This window comes from Myotis yumanensis, unplaced genomic scaffold, assembly GCF_028538775.1.
Source record: "Myotis yumanensis isolate MYYU_CA2020_CCGP unplaced genomic scaffold, mMyoYum1.0.hap1 SCAF_5, whole genome shotgun sequence".
Taxonomy (NCBI): domain Eukaryota; kingdom Metazoa; phylum Chordata; class Mammalia; order Chiroptera; family Vespertilionidae; genus Myotis; species Myotis yumanensis.
In genome coordinates this window covers 20,643,720-20,663,338 of record NW_027223756.1, presented here as the reverse complement: position 1 = coordinate 20,663,338, position 19,619 = coordinate 20,643,720, and the positions used below count along the sequence as shown (strand labels likewise).

Genomic DNA, 19,619 nt, shown 5'->3' with positions numbered 1-19,619 from the left:
AACTACAGGACTTCATTGAAAAAGAGATAGAGGAAGATATAAACAAGTGTAAGAATATATGGTGTTCATGGACTGGTAGAACTGACATCATTAAAGTATCCATACTACCCAAGGCAATCTACAGATTATGTGTAATCCCCATTAAAATACCAACAACATATTTGCTAGAACAAATACTCCAAAAATTTATATGGAACCAAAAAAGACCCTGAATAGCTGGAGCAATCTTGAGAAAGAACAAAGTTGGAGGAATCACAATACCAGATAATCAAGTTTTACTACAAAGCCACCATAATCAAAACAGCCTTTTACTGGCACAAGGACAGGCATATCTATATAATAAAAGCCTAAGCGACCCTTATGGCAGAACAACCAGAACGACTGGTCACTATGGTGGTCAGTGTGCTCCCACAGGGGGAGTGCTGCTCAGCCAGAAGCCGGCTCACTGTGGCAGAGGCAGGAGCCTCTCCAGCTTCCACAGCAGCACTAAGGAGCAGTGAGCCAAGCGGTCAGGAGCAGTGAGCAGGCAGGCTGTAAGGAGCGAGGGGTCCCAGGCTGCGAGAGGGATGTCCGCCTGCCGGCTTAGGCCCGCTCCCTGCCTCCCCCCCGCCCCCCGAAAGAGACCCCAGAAATCAACCCAAGGCATTACACTCAATTAATATTTGACAAAGGAGGCAAGAACATACAATGGAGTCAAGACAGTCTCTTTAATAAATGGTGTTGGAAAAATTGGACAGATACATGCAAAAAAAAAATGAAACTAGACCACCAACTAACACTATACACAAGGGTAAACTCAAAATGGATAAAAGACTTAAATGTAAGTGGTGAAACCATAAAAATCCCAGAAGAAACCATAGGCAGCAAAATCTCAGGCATCTCTTGTAGCAATATGTTTATGGATCTATCTCCTAGGGCAAAGAAAACTAAGGAGAAAATAAACAAATCGGACTACATCAAAATAAAAAGCTTCTGCACAGCAAAAGAAAATGAAAAGGGAGCCCACAGTATGGTAGAACATATTTGGCAATGATACATCTGAACTCATATGCATATATGCATAACCCATGGACACAGCCAATAGGGAGGTGAAGGCCTGGGGCAGAGTGGGATAAGTGGGGTCAACGGGGAAAAAGGGGACATATGTCATACTTTCAACAATAAAGATTTTAAAAAATAAAAAAATAAAAGTGCCCATAATGTATCACAGAGAAGTAAAGAAATGGAAAACATGAGAGAAAAAGTTAAAAGATATGGAAAATAAAATTAAAATGCTCAACACTACTACCAGGAGTTCCAGAAGGATTGTAAAAATGACTGAGGGTTTCTCAGACTTGATGAAAAACATAAACTCACATAATCCTCACCCTGTATGAGAAGGATAAATTAAATCCATATTTCAGAAACACTATACTAAAATTATACAACTCCAAAGTCACAGAGAAATGTCAAAGGCACCCAGACAAAAAAGTTAGATTACCTACAAAAGAACAACACTTAGATGAAAAAAAAATCTTCAAAAAGAGCCAAATAAATAAATTTTCAGACAAAGAAATATTAAAGAGTTTTCCACTTACCCCTGCAAGAACTACAAAAGAACCTTGTTTTGGGAAGGATCCAGAAAGAAAGCATAGAATTTAAGAAGCAACAGTAAGCAGAGAAATCAATTCCATAGGCAGCAGAAAGGATGCAAAAGAAGCAAAGACAAATAAAATAAAGTGATATAAATACATTCGACCATATCAGTTATCACAACAGATATAGATGTATAGGACTCACCAGTTTAAAGACAGATTCACAGATCGGATAATAAGTAATTCCAGCTCCATGCTGTTCACAAGCAGCACTCCTAAAAACATAACACAGAAATAAAATAAAGAAATGGAAAAGGATAAATCAGTCCAATACCATCCCAAAGAAATGTGTTCTGTCCAGCCAGTTGTGCTCAGTGGTTGAGCGTCGACCTATGAACCAGGAGATCATGGTACTATTCCCGGTCAGGACACATGCCTGCGTTGCGGACTCAATCCCTGGTGGGAGGCGTGCAATAGGCGGCTGACCAATCATTCTCATCATTGATGTTTCTCTCTCCCTGCAATCAATAAAGATATATATTTTTTTAAAAAGAAATATGTTCTACTCTCATACACTGTTGGTGAAATTATAAAATGGTAGAGACACTATGGAAAGCAGTATGGAGGCTCCTCAATTAAAAATAGAACTACCGTTTAATCCAGCAATTCCACTTCTTGGGAATATATCCAAAAAAATCCAAAACACAAATTCAAAAAGATATATGCACCCTTATGTTCACTGCAGCATTATTTACAATAGCCAAGATATGGAAACAACCTAAGTGTCCATCAATAGAGAAGTGAATAAAGAGGTGGTGCATATATACAACAGAATATTATTCAGCCATAAAAAAGAAGGAAATCTTGCCATTGCAACAATGGGAGGATCGACCCAAGCTAAGTGAAATAAGTCAGACAAAGAAAGACAAATACCAGATGATTTCACTTATGTGTGGAATCTAAAAAATCAAAATAAATGGACAAACAAAACAAAACAAACTCATAGCTAGAGAAAAAACTGATGGTCACCAAATAGGAGGGGGATTGGGTGGATGGGCAAAAAAGGTGAAAGGGATTAAGAAGTACAAATTGCCGTTATAAAAATAATCATGGGGATATAAGTACAGCATAAGGAATATATTCAATAATATTGTAATAACTACATATTGTGCCAGATGGATACTAAACTTATTGAGGTGATCTAGTCACTATGTTGTACACCTGAAACTAATATATGTCAACTATAACTGGAAAATAAATTTTTAAAAAAGAAATGTGTTCTAGCCATATTACTAGCAAAGTAAGGCTTTCTGACAAAAAGTATTATTGTGATAAGGATCTTTACATAATGATAAACCTATATTCATAATGGAAGATTTAATAGAGTTTTTTAATTATTGACCAGTTATCAGATGAGTAAAGATATAGAAAATTTGAACAAAATAAAAATGTAGAATCCTGTACCAGCAAATTAGAGAATACTCATTATTTTCAATTACCTATGAAACACTTTTAAAAAATGAACACACAAAATTAAAAACTTTTGTGTATCAAAGGACACTGTCAAAAGAGTGAAAGGCAACTCACAGAATAGGATTATACCTCAGAGAATAAACATCCATGAATCCACAGTGATGTAAATAAATGACTCAATAAAGGGGGAAAAGGGACAAGCCTTACTTTTTTAGACTTCCAAATACATATAAATAATCCCCCCCAAGAGGAGGGTTGTAATTCCCCTCCTACTGATTAGACTTGGCTTATTGGTTTCCAAGAATAGAGCATAGCAAGGGAAAATACTACATTTACCAAGAAACCTGCGACATCACCTTAACCAGTGATCAAGCCAGAGACCTGGGGACAGAGGTCATTCTAGACCCCCTCCTCTTTCACCTCCATTTACTTCAGGTTCAATGTCTCACTATAATTTGCCTTCCAAAAATCTGCCACATCACTCTTTGCCCCATGGGCAGTCACTTCAGTTGTCATGATGCTATTCCTTCTGAGCCTTCTCCATGAGGGGAGCAGCTCAAAATTCAGGTAGTGAGAAGGGTTAGAAGGTGAGGCATTGATTCGACAGAGATAAGTAACATGACCAAGGTCACACATCGGGGAGGTGCTGAAATGAGGATTTGAAATCAGGTAATCTGGCTCCAGGTTCTGTTTCAACCATTACTTGGTACAAACAAAAATGGTTTTTTAAAAAAAATTTTTATGATCAGGTTTGACTACATCGCAGTAGAGGAACACTAGCTGCTGTAACAGAAAAGTCCCCAGGTCTCAATGGCTTACTACAACAGAATCCTCAGATAACAGTGCTCTACTCAAGGCAGTGACAGGGAAACCCACTCCCTTTGCTGTGTGACTGCCACCTTCCAGAGATGGTCCTGCACATTTAACCAGCAGACTGGGGGGTGGGGAGGAGAACTCATAGGGTTGGGTGAGATGTTGTCACAGACCAGGTCTGGGAATGGCAAAGGTTACTTCTCACCAGTGTACCCCCAGCTGTGTGCCCTAGAAGAGAAAGAAATGGAGTTTGGTGAGCACCTATTTTTGCCAAAATCTAATTGCTCATAATTCTGACTTAAGAAACACTGAGCATCTATTCTACACTTCAATTTACACTGGCTTATGCTTTTCAAAAAATACGTATATATCCATTGCCAGACAGTGCACAAAATTTAGAATCTCTTCCTTCTCAAAAAGGCAGTATATGATTGGATAGTCATACATTTACTTATGCATATATATAGCTATCAAATTTGGCAATTATTAAAACACTATATGATTCATATCTTATTCACAAAAGTTAAAATCTGCCGTAACCGGTTTGGCTCAGTGGATAGAGCGTCGGCCTGAGGACTGAAAGGTCCCGGGTTCGATTCCGGTCAAGGGCATGTACCTGGGTTGCAGACACATCTCCAGTAGGGAGTGTGCAGGAGGCAGCTGATCGATGTTTCTCTCTCATCACTGTTTCTAACTCTCTATCTCTCTCCCTTCCTCTCTGTAAGAAATCAATAAAATATATTTAAAAAAAAAAAGTTAAAATCTTCTATATGCTCAAAAGAAGACAAAACCCCCACAAACCCAAAACCCTACCCAAAACGGTGTCAAAATATTTGAAAGTACCCTATATTCCTAGAAATAAAATCAAATTTTTGAAGTGTTTCTAATTTTTATCTTTTTTTAAAAAAACACACAAAACCCTCTAGAGCAGTGGTTCTCAACCTTCCTAATGCCTCAACCCTTTAATACAGTTCCTCATGCTGTGGTGACCCCCAACCATAAAATTATTTTCATTGCTACCTCATAACTATAATTTTGCTACTGTTATGAATCGTAATGTAAATATCTGATATGCAGGATGTATTTTCATTGTTACAAATTGAACATAATTAAAGCATAGTAATTAATCACAAAAACAATACGTAATTATATGTGTTTTCCGATGATCTTAGGTGACCCCTGTGAAAGGGTCGTTCGACCCCCAAAGGGGTCGCGACCCACAGGTTGAGAACTGCTGCTCTAGAGGAAAACAAAAATTCTCCAGTGAAGCAATGGTGTTATATGGAGTATGTCCATCCCATAAATACATATTTTCAATAAAAATGACATGGAATTTTGGCTTCAGGAAAAAGGGATTTGTAAATTTTGCATTTCCTTTTCAAATGACTTGTATAATATGAGAATGATTTTAAAGTTACCATTTATCAACCACCTGCTGGCTGTGGGCCTTTTTATCATCAGAGTGGACAGAGATAAAAATCAAGTTTAAAGCAACAATTTACATTTATATATAGCTTGTTTTTAACTTCCATTAACCCCAGTTCATCTACCAAAGGATAAAGAAAACAGAAATCTAGAAATAAGCCCATGACATTTGGAAAATTTACCCGTTTTAATTTTTTAAAAACAAAAAAATAAAACACAACACAACATCAAATTATGTTTTACCATCTACAATTCAGTTATATCCAAACATCCTAAGACCAAACAGAGTTCCCTGCCCAGAGTGGGGAATTAAAATGAGACACACGAAATGCTGAAGATAAAAGTTCCAGCCGAGGTCACAAGTCTTCCATTCAAACACACTCCAAAGCTTTTCGTTTCAGTCTATTAAAGTGTTTTACAGGAAGTTCTTTAAAATAATTTCATCCCAGACACCAGGTTTCTTCAATGATACACAACTTCATGACATTTGTTTCCATCCAAAAGGAATACAAAGTAATTTTTATTGTTGTCTCTTTTGGTAGCGTAGAGAAGTACAACTATCAGCCAGATTCCTTTAGCCATCAATGAGGGAAGGCGAGCTTAAGAAGAGACCTGGGCAGAGCTGCCTGCTGGATTCCACTTGTCTTTCTGAGGGTGTGACTTCAGAAGTGTTAAATCACACTTATGCCACTACAATGATTAGTACTAGTAATCTTTTTTTAGATGATAAAAAGGAAAATACCTAATGGACATAAAAACAGTCAAAAGATTCTTTCCGCAGGTTAATGCCCCCCTCCCCCTCCAAAAAAATAATACAAAATGAACATATAATTGGGATGGAAACTCCAATGGATATTCCAACTCACCCCACTGCTTGCTCCCCATAGAAGGGGAACAGGCATTAAGTTTTATTAGTAACGTTATAGTAACCAGATGTGTCAATGGCAGCTTATTTGAGGTCCATCAATCAAAGCATGGCTATAGTTTTCTGACTGCCCACATCTGAACACATTCAGCTACTATGGAAACTACGAAGGAAGGAAAAATATATTTATTCCGAGATTCGTTTACTGGGATTTTTAAGCGCCCTGTCTTCTGTAGAGCCCCAGAATGGTGATAATGTGCTAGGGGCTGCTGTGTTTCCCAGCATGAGCTCCCATTCTCTGAGGGTCCTGAGAAGGATAGTGGATTGGTCCCGGAGCCCTCATGAAAGGAGGAGGTGGTCCCATTGGGTGGAACATATGTGGCCCAAAACCTGCAGATGGGAGAACAAATGTGTTAGACTTGCAGTTCGCCTGACCACCTTTCAAACCTCTGCATCTTTCTGAGGTCAACACCTCTTGCACATAAACCAAATGACAAGGAGTTTCAGAAAATGTCAGTTCATAAGACTTGCTTAGAAATGTCTCCCTGTATTACTTTCTCAGTTTGAGAATCCATTCCTCTCAGTCCAGGTTAACAGAAAATTCCACAGGACTCAAGGTATCTGATAGTATGTCTTCCAAGCCCCTGCTAGCTATCAAACATGCCAATCCTGCCAAGCAGGATTTCTCAGGATCTGGGAGGTGAGGAAGAAATCAGGCTGACCCTGATTTGATGGAATCAAATGATGGAAGACCCTGTCATCATTAACCTCAATGATTCATATTAGAATGGAGGGTGTTCTAAACCAGGACTTTCTTCAAAGAGTACGGGAATTCTGCCACAGGGGCACTGGCCACCTGTGACTTACACTGTTCGCACTGTCACTAACATTTTTTAAAAAATGTACTTTATTGATTTCAGAGAGGGAGAGGAAGAGAGGTAGAAAAATCAATGATGAGAGAGAATCATTCATTGATCAGCTGCTTCCTGCATGCCCCACACTGGAGATCAAACCTGCAACCCGGGCATGTGCCGAGCCTGGGAATCCAACCATGACCTCCTGGCTCATAGGTTGACATTTAACCACGGAGCCACACCGGTTGGGCTGTCACTGACATTTTCTAGAGCAGCACTATACAAACTGCCAGTCTTTCAACTGTGTACTCCTGGCCACCAACAAGGTAAAGACTGTGAGCCAAATGTAACTAATTACACAACCAAGCACACTATTTAGTTTGTCTTATAATTTTTTATATCAAGACTTTCATTTACATTCTGGCACAAGCTCCTTATCTTTGTATACAGGTAACAACACTTTGTGAACTGGTGGACGTCCACAGCCTGCACTTTAAGCAGTAGTGCTCTAGGGCATCAGGATTACATTAGAACAGGGAACAAACTGGCCATATGTCACTGTAATCGATGAACTCCTATTCTGATTTTAAATATACACAGATCTTTAGAAAACTGGTGACTTTCCCCTCCTTGGCAGGCCAGAAAAAAAAAGAAATATCAGGAATCCTAACAAATCAGATTTACTTGAGGATTCTATGAGACAAACTCAAAGAATTTAGACCAGCCGTGGGCAAACTACGGCCCGCAGGCCGGATTCGGCCTGTTTGAAATGAATAAAACTAAAAAAAAAAAGACCGTACCCTTTTATGTAATGATGTTTACTTTGAATTTATATTAGTTCACACAAACACTCCATCCATGCTTTTGTTCCGGCCCTCCGGTCCAGTTTAAGAACCCATTGTGGCCCTCGAGTCAAAAAGTTTGCCCACCCCTGATTTAGACCAATAGACATGACTTTCAAAAGAACTTTTTAGGGCTAAGTCAGACTTATTTACTAAGAAGGAAGGTAGAATTTACCTGGGGGTGGGGGTGGGGCAATTCCAGGGGGTGGCGGCAGGGCGATGTTCACCACAGCTGGAGGGCCACTGGGGGGCAGGTTGAAGTAGTTGGCAGAGGCTTCTTCCTCTGCTGCAGGAGGAGGGGGAAGAGCTGGAGGAGAGAAGAGAGCCAACAGTTAGAAAGGAAGACAACTGTGCAATGTTGTTTCCACTGCCTTTAAATTTGGGAGTTCTGAGCGAAGACAGAGCTGTAGCTGGAGCCAGAGACATGGGTCTCTTCCAACACTCAGGGATCATCAGAGCATCTGTAGCTAGCAAGAAAGCCTGCACTCACCTCCTGGCAGGCCTGGAACAGGCTCCAGCTTGATGCCAGAGTCTGTGGTTCCGTCTTTCTCTTTTTCTTTTCCTCGGGCTGCTTGGGACCTGAGAGACAGACATACACATCAGCAGTGTGTCCCTTCTCTCCACCTCTGCTTCTCAGGCTTTCTAGTCAAATGGAGTTTCTTCACTCCTTGCCCCACTTTTTCCCTTTAAATGTCACAGTGCAGTGGATAAGATCAAAGGGTTTTTGTTTTGCTTTTTTCTAAAATATATTCTGATTGATTGCAGAGAGGAAGGGAGAGGGATAGATAGAAACATCAGTGATGAGAATTGTTAATCGGCTGCCTCCTGCACGCCCCACTGGGGATCTAGCCCACAACCTGGGCATGTGCCCTAACCAGGAATCGAACCATGACCTCCTGGTTCATAGAGGTCAATGCTCAACCACTGAGCCATGCCAGCTTGGCACGACCAAATGTTTTGAAGCCAGAAAGACCTGGGTTCATAACTTGCTGGAACTATTATAAGGACTAGAAGAGGCAACCTATGTATATTTAGTACACAGCCTAATTAGCACCCAGGAAGCACTCCATAAGGGTCGCTGCTGCTATCAGCAATCTTTTCCGTGGCTCCCGGTGAGAAACATGTTCCCCTTTGAACTTTCAGGGCATTTCATCACTTTCAAACCTAAATTAGTTTTTCTTCCCCACTGGGCAGTCAGCCTCTAGAAGACAGAATCTGGTCTAATTCATTTGTATCCACCTTCAGCCCCTGGCATTATACTTAGCCTATAATAACTGGTCACAAAACACATGAACCCTCAAAGATTACTACACCAAAACCCAGAATAACAGTCCAAAACAGAATACTCTGAACATCCACAGGAATGAATGTTAGATAGATGAGGAAAAATTCTCTTTGACCCATTCACCAAAAGCTCACTAGCCCCAGGTAATGAAACAGTTTTCTTGAAAATCTCAAAGATGTTTTAAAATAGTCTATCCTCACCTTCCCCATTTCACATTAAGTCGACGGCCATTGACAATTAGCTTATTAAAGGACTTCTCTGCAGCCACTTCAGCAGCCTGCCTTGTGGCAAACTGGATGAAAGCACATTGCTGTCTCTGCACCACGGTGATCGTCCGAATCTCTCCAAACTGGTAGAAATGATTTCTGAAGGGATACAGGCAGAGAAAAATGATAACGACACACACGTTCCCAGGAGGGTGACAGCAGGTTATTCACTCTTCTACTGACTCACCACAAGGTACATGGCCCCATGGTTATCTCCCTAACTACCTGTAGGTAGTCTCCCCAATACCTTACGTACTATGAGGCTGCGTATTGAGAGGAAAAGAAAAATAATGGGCAAATCTCAGGGTCTTTCCCATGGAGGAAAGGGGCCCCAATAAGTTCCTTAAGGACCCTAAACCCTAGATAAGGGGATAGCCAACTATAGTCTCCATGGCCCACGAGCCAAGAATGTTTAAAGAAATGTTTTAAAAGGTTGTAAAAAGAAGATGAGAAGAAGAGTCTGCCACCCCCTGGAGACTGTCTAGCTCACTTAGGGTGTAGTGCAGACAGGCTACCAAGGCAGCTTATAAACTTATAGGAGTTTCTTTACCACTTTCTCTCTTTGGGAGAGGTATTTCCACTCTCTGCCCAGATGTCTCATTTAGCTGACTAAAATACAAGCTGAGAATCATACAAATTTACCAAATGCCAATCTCTTTAAAAAGCCAACAATTTAAATCATAAGAGTCTTATAATGGCAAAACTTCCCTTCCCCTACATAATCAGCCTACTTGATTGTGTGCCCTATTCTAAAAACTCTATTTGGCTATTAGGCCAAATAGGATCTCATGTAATTATCACCACATGCAAGAATGGACTAAGCACTGTTGATGAACATTACTACTCTGGCATCGTAAAGAACAATTTTATAAAAATTCTAGTCGGCATATTTACTGACTATAAACTAATTAAAGAAAAATGTATTTTTAAAGGATTATCATGCTTGCCTGTTATTGCCCCCCACAAGTTATTCCAAGACAGCTAAAAGCAAAAAGAACTCATAAAATTATATCCACAAACCTTAGATCTGTCTCAGTAATGGTATCGCCCAGACCACCAACATATAGTGTGGTGATAGTCTTGTCTTCTGGCGGGTCCAAACGAGGCATTGTTGAAGCCCGCTTTAGAAGCTTATCTGCCACAGGGTCATTGATTCCATAATATCGGTCTTTAATGTTCTGATCAGCAAGGGGGTCATCTGGATCTGTAGGCTTCTCATGTCTATGATTCAAGAAAGAACAATGCATAAAGATGAAACAAAACAATTTATAGGTATCACCCAACAGTAGCTACACCCAAATATATACCCAGAAATGCCTTTTAAACTAAAACCCTGGTCATACCAAAACAAAATTATTGATATAGAGCTGATATCAAGTGATTTACTGTATTACAAGGACTTGCCAGCCTCCTGAAACCCATTGAAATGACCATCTAGGGCAGCAGTTTCCTTAGAAATACTTTTGGCACAATTCACCCCCAAACAAAGGGTAACCAAAACATTGTTATCTCTCTCAAGGTCAATGGTTCTTAACATATTTGAGGTCTTGCATTCCACTCAGAGTCTGATTAAAGCTATGGACCCAGGCCTAGACAACGGAATAATTTTTTTGGTGGGGATGAGATTAACCAACCCCAAGTTAAGAGCTCCTAATCCACATGCTTGGCAGTCCTGACGGAAACATACTCACACACCCTTAGATGCCTGGCCTTAATTTGACCTCATCAACCCATTGAGATTCAAGCCAGTGAGACCATAATAGTGAAGATTTATAACTCAGGGTAAACATCTGTGTTATACAGCACAGTAATTTAGCTTCCCAATGCTTAGTTATAAGTAAAAGCTCTATTATATGTAAAAACGATTCAATCAAGCTTTTCTAAATTTAAGTCTTAAGATATGAGATATACCACACTAGCTGTATACACTTTTAGATTTTAAGGCAGAGATTGTTTAAACTAGCACCTCCCACTTCTTAGATGACTAACCATCTGAAAGCAAATACTGAAAACGCACTTCAGCTCTTACCTGTATGGACATTCCTCTCCTCTCTTACATTCTCCTTTCACCCAGAAGGAGCAAATGTGGGGTCGATTCCTTTTGTAGTAGGGTGTGGTCCGGGCCAGTTTGAGCAGCATGTCACTGGTGGATGTGGCTTTCCCCAGCATGCCAACTGGCCGTGTTCCATCAGAGTTAGAAATCTACACACAGGGATGGCAAATTCAAAAGATAAATTATATAAACTGTGTCAATCCATTAGGATTCTTTTACCAAATAAAAGACTACCTCAAGAAAGTGGCAGCATACCTCCCTCTCCATATTCTGTGTGTAGTACTCTTTGTTGACATCTGATTTTGGCATGTCATCCTTAAAAGACAGCCCTGCATCACGAACCTGGATGGGCAGGCCTGGTACAAAGGAAAGGAGGAAAAACAGGCATATTTAAAAACATTGCTGAATATACACACAGAATACAGTATCATCCTTTCTCCACTTTCTTATTTAGTACCAGAGGCTTTACTATATTTTTACTGAAAATATTTAGCACCATCAGGCAAATATTGCTATGGAGCATTCTAAGAAATTGTCCTAATTCCTGAGCTAGCATGATTCTGAAACAAATGTTTTAGAAAATCTTTTAGATGAACAAACTTTGGGTATAGTCAGATTTGACTTATAAATTAATAATGTATCTAGCCCGAACGGTGTGTCTCAGTGGACTGAGCATCGCCCCAGGCACCAAGTGTCCACTCAGGAGCTAGGAGATCACGGGTTCAAAGCCCAGGTTGTGGGCTCAATCCTCAGCAGGGGGTGTGCAGGAGGCAGCTGATCAATGTTCTCTCTCATCGATGTTCTATCTCTCTCTTCCTTCCTTACTCGCTCTCAAAAAAAAACAAAAAAAAAAAACACACAATAAAAACATATTTTAAATAAATGCAAAATGTGGTTCATTTTAGGTTAGTCCTACAGACTGTCTGGATAGTCATGGTCATGTATGGGGTCATTGTATTATAAGACCAGAACCTCTCCTTAACAAACATATAAATAGGTGACCAGGGCCGTAGTTGGTTTGGCTTAGTGGATAGAGCATCGGCCTGGGGACTAAAGGGTCCCAGGTTCAATTCTGGTCAAGGGCACATGCCCAGGTTGTGAGCTCAATCCCCAGTAGGGAGTGTGCAGGAGGCAGACAATCAATAATTCTGTCTCATCATTGATGTTTCTCTCTCTCTCCCCCTCTCCCTTTCTCTCTGGAATCAATAAAAATATTAAAAAATAGTAACAATACTGTGAACAGGATTGAGAAACAGAGCAGCTTTCTGAATTTAACATATATAAACTCGTATTTTCCTTTTACCGTACAGCAGAAACTCTGTGGAAAAAGTATTTTCTCATAAACAAGTCACTTTCAGTTAAGAAAAAAAAGGAATTACTCTGAAACAGTGGCAGCATATCAGTCCTAACAATACAGTTGAGACAAAAACCTAAAGCAAGATTAGCCTATGAGCTTCTGGTAGGAACTGTGGAAAAAAGCTTTGGATCTAGAAAGAAGCCCAAGGCAAAGAAATTACCTACCATAGGAACAAGGCCTTTACCTCCCCTTGGCTACAGATGCACCGAAGGGAGTTTTAGGCTAGTTCTAATTAATTCCCAACTTTTCTCTACGTTCCTACTGCTGTTCAGGAGTTCTCTAGGATCACCTAGTATGGTTCTCCCCTTACAATAAAAAGCAGACCACAGCACACATTCCAAATTGGGGTCAGAACAGAGGTAGGGTAGACATGGGAGGTGAAAAGACTGGTTTGTTGTCTAGGGCACCTGCATACTTTCAGATTTATTGGACAGGACAAACATACCATACTCCAGATCCAAGAGGCAAGTCTGACAGACATTCTTCAATTTACTACAGGTTTGGCACACTTCAGTCTTCTTGAAACGCATGCGGACTCCGGGGCACCAGCGAAACACTGTGAATGGCCTGGCACAGATCTTTAACACAAAATAAGAGCCACAGAGTGTGAATAGTCCTGATCTGGACAGTGAATCCAGACTTAATAACAACGGGGGATTCAAAGAAAGGACCCCCAAATCTAGGGTTTACGAGAAACCTTAGCAATCATCTAGCCTAAACGCCATTTGATATTTCAATCATATTTACAACGCTCTGCCCCAGTAGTAAAAAATTCACATAGCGCCCTGACCAGTTTGGCTCAGTGGATAGAGCGTCGGCCTGCAGACTGAAGGGTCCCAGGTTTGATTCCGGTCAAGGGCATGTACCTTGGTTGCGGGCACATCCCCAGTAGGGGGCGTGCAGGAGGCAGCTGATTGATGTTTCTCTCTCATCGATGTTTCTAACTCTCTATCTCTCTCCCTTCCTCACTGTAAAAAATCAAGAAAAATATATTTTTAAAAAAAATTCACATAGCACAGAAAGAGGAATTTTCAGTCCTCTCCACCCCATTAATAATGTGACCCTTAATCCTTTTCATGGTGAGTGGGGTGTGTCATACACTCCTTTGAGAATCTTATGACAGCTGTGATCTTCCTCTGCAGCTAAAATTCTCATGTGCACAATCAACACTTGGTATACAATCTCAGGGGATTCAAAGCCCATCCACAGACACCAAGTTAAGAACCCCTATATTGAAGGGCTCATTTTCTTACCTCACACACTAAACAGTTAACAGCCAATGAGTACATAAATGATATATGAAAGTTGCGTAGCACTGACTTTTACCGGAAGACCTCAAAGCTCAGCAAGTTGAAAGCTAATTTGGTAGAGAAAAGTAAAATAAAATGAAATAATTACTCTTTAACAGACATACTTACTTTGCATTCCTTCCCGTACTTTTCTTTTGTCTGAAATAGAAAAAAACAAACAAACAGAAAAGAACGTGAGTTCCAGAAAAAAAAAAAAAGACTAGATGTCTGCTTCTTCCCCCAGTACAACCCAAGAAATGTGTGTGGCATCCTAAAGGGTGTGTGTGTGTTGGGGGGAGGGAGGGAAATAAATTCTAATCACCTACTATGAGCTCTAACCTCTTAAAAATCTTATGGATCTAACACCAAGTAGCATGTGTCTTTAAACAGCCACAATTTTCAGGCTCACCACTGTCTCCCAAGAACGAAACCGCCTAACTCAACCTGTGGGTCGAGACCCCTTTGGTGTTCGAACAATCCTTTCACAGGGGTCGCCTAAGACCATCCGGAAACACATATCCTATCTAATAAAAGACAAAAAGGGTAATTAACCGTACCTCCGCTACGCTTCCCATTGGCTAATCGGCGAGATATGCAAATTAACTGCCAGCAAAGATGGCGGCCGGCAGCCATGCAGCTGAAGCGAGCAGGAGGCTTGCTTGCTCCAATGATGGAGGAAGCTAAGGTTCCCCGCCTGCCGTGGCCCGGCTCTAAGCTCCAAAAGCAACAGCTCCAAAAGCAACAAAGTTTCAATTATAGAAGCCAAACAAACCCCAGATACCTGCTTTCAGCCAGCCGAGGCCTCAGAGCTGGGAGCACCAGTGACGGCAACAAAGTTTCAATTATAGAAGGTAAATAAATCCCAGAATAAAAAAAAAAAAGAAGAAAGAAAAAAAGGAGAGGCTGGGAGCTTCAGTCGCCGGTCAGCCTGAAAACGTACCTCAGCCCCTCACCCAGACTGGCCAGGCACCCCAGTGGGGACCCCCACCCTAAAGGGGGTGTGGCCAGCCTGAAAACAGCCATCAGCCCCTCACCCAGGCTGGCCAGGCACCCAAGCAGGGACCCCCACCCTGATCCGGGACACCCTTCAGGGCAAACCAGCTGGCCCTCACCCGTGCACCAGGCCTCTATCCTACATAGTAAAAGGGTAATATGCAAACTGACCCTAACAGCAGAAAGACTGGGAATGACTGGTCACTATGACACACACTGACCACCAGGGGGCAGACGCTCAATGCAGGAGCTGCCCTCTGGTGGTCAGTGGGCTCCCACATGGGGGAGCTCTGCTCAGCCACAAGTCAGGCTGATGGCTGCCAGTACAGCGGTGGTGGTGGGAGCCTCTCCTGCCTCCTCAGCAGCACTAAGGATGTCTGCAGTTTAGGCCTGCTCCCCACTGGCAAGCGGACATCCCCCAAGGGCTGCCGGGCTGCCAGAGGGATGTCTGATTGCCATCTTAGGCCCAATCCCCCCCGGGGAGCAGGCCTAAGCCAGCAAGTGGTCATCCCCTGAGGGGTCCCAGACTGCAAGAGGGCACAGGCCAGGCTGAGGGGACCCCCCCCCCCCCCCCGCCCGCCCCAGTGCACAAATTTTTGTGCACCGGGCCTCTAGTTGAATATATAATTACATATTGTTTTTGTGATTAATCACTATGCTTTAATTATGTTCAATTTGTAACAACGAAAATACATCCTGCCTATCAGATATTTACATTACGATTCATAACAGTAGCAAAATTACAGTTAGGAAGTAGCAATGAAAATAATTTTATGGTTGGAGGTCACCACAACATGAGGAACTGTATTAAAGGGTCACGGCATTAGGAAGGTTGAGAACCACTGCCCTAACTGTTCCCACAGTTCCCGATTCGGGAAGGCTGGAGCCATGGCCAACCCATCTTTTACAAAGTTTAGTCAGAAAGTAACTAGCACAGACCCTTCGGATATCCTGCATATAGTAAACGTTCCCTTCCCAAAGCTATTCAACATCTTGCACAAATTAACCTATCAACACCTGGGACAGATCCCAATAACACAGTCCTGATTACTATTCAATGGTAACAAATGTAACCCTTATTTGTGATGACAGGGAACACCTGACATTAAAGAGACAGACAAGGTGCAGTGGCCAAGAGGCGTTTGTTTAGGAGTAAGGACACCCAGCTTCCAGTCCTGTGTCTCCAAACTTGCTGAGGTCCCTGGAGTGAGACCATATGCATTTAAATCCCAGCCCCACTCATGACTTGCTAAATGAACAGACATAAACCCGGCTTCTGGTTAATAGATCCATCTCCCAGGTAAATGCTCAACAAACCCAAGCTGTTTTATATGACTCCTACATCACGGAACTGAGTTTCAACGCGACAGAATAAGCATGACAGTCCTCTGTAAACTGTCACAGACCCGGTTGGTACAGGAGCACCGTTACTTCCGCCGGCTGGGAGCAGCACTTCGCGGACCGTGTGTGCAGGTATCACCACGTTGACAGAATGCCAACAACTCCCGTTTCACACACCCTCACTCACTCACCATTCGGATATACGGGTTTTCTCCAAGACACGTCTGGCACAGGATGGGGAAGTCCTGGTGACAATGGGAAATCTGGTTGAGGGCCAGGCTCCGAAGACCCTGCCATCTCAGCCACACCGGCGGGCAACGGGGAGACTGGGAGACGGGGAGACGGGGGGTGGGGGAGGGACGAGGAGCGAGGGCGGGGAAGCGAGGGCAGGAGCCCGAGGTCCAGCGCGGGCCCAGTCGCGGGAGGGGGCGGCGGCGGGAGGAGAGCAGCACCGAGAGAGAGGCGGAGGCAGGCATGCAAAGGGGGCTGGTCTCGGACACCTGGCTGCGCCCCCTCCCTCCACGCCCGCAGGAGGGCCGCCCGCCGGCCTCCCGCCCCAGCCCGGCTAGGCCGCGGCGCTGGCTCCTCCCCGGAGTTCCCTCGGCGGCGCCGCAGCCACGCCGGGCCGGCCGGCGGGAGGCCCGGCCTCGCCGCCCCTTCCCGGCCTCGCCTGGCAGGCACACTCACCGCATCCTCCCAGTTCTGCCTGTTGTAGGTGTTGGAACCCAGAGAAGTCGCCATCTTGAGAGCGTCCGGAGGCAGCCGCCGCTTCCGAGTTGGCAGATAGGACCGCCACAATCCCGTCAGGTCCCGGGCTGGTTCCCGGCCTGTGACGTCTTATTTGTGCGTCTCGTGCGCCCTTGGGGGCGGGGCCTTGTACGCCTTGACGTCACCGGCTCGGACGTCGTCCTGATGTGTTAAGCCCTGATGCTGCCTCCTGGGTCCCTGTTTGGGATGATGAGCCACAAGTACATCTGGTTTATTTAATAGTTGAGTGAAAGAACAAAGGAGCAAGTAATGAGCGAGGGGGTGGGTTTAAAGCAGCGGTAGCTCCCACTGGGCGCTTATGCCAAAGCTGGGCGAACGTCCTGCCGGGCAAGTCAGTGTCTTATTAAATGATCACAACCACTCCTTGTAGGCAGTGGTTCTCAACCTTCCTAATGCCGCGACCCTTTAATACAGTTCCTCGTTGTGGTGACCCCAATTTCATTGTTACAAATTGAACATAATTAAAGCAGAGTGATTAATCACAAAAACAATATGTAATTATATATGTGTTTTCCGACGGTCTTAGGCGACCCCTTGAAAGGGTCGTTCGACCCCCAGAGGGTTTCGACCCACTGGTTGAGAACTGTTACCTGTAGGGTTGCCAGGATTAGCAAGCAACAACACAGAACGTCTAGTTAAATTTAAATTTCAGTTAAACAATGAACCACATTTTAGTATAAACATGTTTCACTTATGCCCCAAAAATGACTCATCTGAAAGCCAAATTTAGCTAGAGGCCATGTATTTTATCTGGTAACCACTACTCTCTGGGCAAGTATGATTGTCCCTCTTTTATAGGAATGGAAACAGCTTGAGAGAGATTAAGCAACTTGTTCATGGTCATGTAATAAGTGGTGAAGCCACAAATCCAAAGACAATAGTACTGTCTTTCCAACCTCTGAAAAGTGTCTTAAAGATCAATACAGGTATTGTTTTATCGTTTGGGGGACAACTTATAACCACTCTGCCAGTATTTTACTAATTTCAAGCATTCTGGTACCACGTTCATAATTTTTTTTACATATCCCATCATCAAACTACCTACGATTTATCCCCCTTTTTTTTAAATGAGGTTTATTTAAAGTATAATTTCTCTACAGAAGTTTACCTTCTAATTGCACAGTTAGGAAACTTTACATACATTCACCACAAATATAGACTAGTTCCACCCCAAGAATTCCTTTGTGCCCATATCAATCCACTTCCCACATACACTGTCAGTGGCAATCACTTGTCTGTGTTCTGTCCGTATAGTTTTGCCGTTTCCAAAATATCATAAATGGAATCCTATATAGCCTTTATGGGTCTAACTTCTATTTCTTAGGATATTGTATTTGAGATTCATCAATATTGTTAGACATTTCAATAATTTGTTTCTTTTCATTTCTGAGAAGTCCATTGTATGGGTAGACCAGGGGGGTTAAAAAATTCCATTTGACAGTTGATGGACATTTGAATTGTTCCAGATTTCCATGAATATAAAAGCCATTACAAACATTCATATATAGGTTGTTGTAAGTACCTAATAGTGAGATTATTTGATCATATGGTAAATATATATTTTCCTGTATAAGAAAGCACTTGGGTTTATCTGAGCTTCTTGGATCTGTGGTTTGTCTTTCATTAAATTTTGAAAATGCTTAGATGTCATTTGCTCAAATATCTCCTGCCGTCTCTTCTCCATCTGGAATGCTAATTATACATATTAGACCATTTGAGATTGTCCCATAGATCTAGAATATTTTGTTGTTGTTTCACCCTTTGGGGGTGGGGATCAGTTTGGATCATTTCTATTGACCTATCTCCAAGTTTCCTGATTATTCTTCAGCTATGACAAGTCTACTGATGAGCCCATAGAAGATATTCTTCATCTCTGATCCTATGTTTTTTTATTTCAATTTATCTCTTATAGTTTCTTCTTCTTTGCTGAAATCTGTTCACACGTATTATCCATATTTTCAACTAGATTCTTCAACATGTTAATGAGAGTTTAAGTCTTCGTTCAATAGTTCTAACATCTGGATCATATCTGTATGTAGTTTTGACTGTCTCTGAAAAATGGCTTGGTTTTTCTTTGTGTATCTCATTTATTTTCTTGATTGCCAGTCAGTGCTTATATAACACTAGAGACTTCGTAAAGAGTAGTAATACTTGGAAATGGACAAGCCTCTTCTTCTGTCAGGCTAATTGTGTGGGTTTGGTCAATTTAGTCAGGAATTGAGCTGGGTTTGGGTTTTGTTGTTGCTATGGTTGCCTTCAGTGTACCACAGTTTTCATATCCTCCAGCATTATTTTGTGCTTTAGGGTAGAATTGAAGAACTTTTCTTAAGGGTTGATATTTCATCCTTAGCTTTCAGCTGTCCTGCATACCTGCACCATTGTGGTTAAATCTGTGCATTTGCTCACCCTCACCAGCCTATG

General features: G+C 42.2%; 1 protein-coding gene across 1 annotated transcript; it reads right to left on the bottom strand.

Moving 5' to 3' along the window:
* Positions 1 to 5,453: 5,453 nt before the first annotated feature.
* On the bottom strand, positions 5,454 to 17,251 carry RBM22 (RNA binding motif protein 22). The gene is made up of 11 exons (XM_070414586.1): positions 17,118 to 17,251; positions 16,622 to 16,675; positions 14,226 to 14,255; positions 13,253 to 13,385; positions 11,706 to 11,806; positions 11,427 to 11,599; positions 10,418 to 10,618; positions 9,332 to 9,496; positions 8,337 to 8,425; positions 8,022 to 8,153; positions 5,454 to 6,540 (listed from the first exon to the last, which is right to left on the bottom strand). The coding sequence occupies exons 1-11, from the start codon at positions 17,169 to 17,171 to the stop codon at positions 6,410 to 6,412; spliced, it is 1,263 nt and encodes a 420-aa protein (XP_070270687.1). The 5' UTR covers positions 17,172 to 17,251; the 3' UTR covers positions 5,454 to 6,409.
* Positions 17,252 to 19,619: the final 2,368 nt, after the last annotated feature.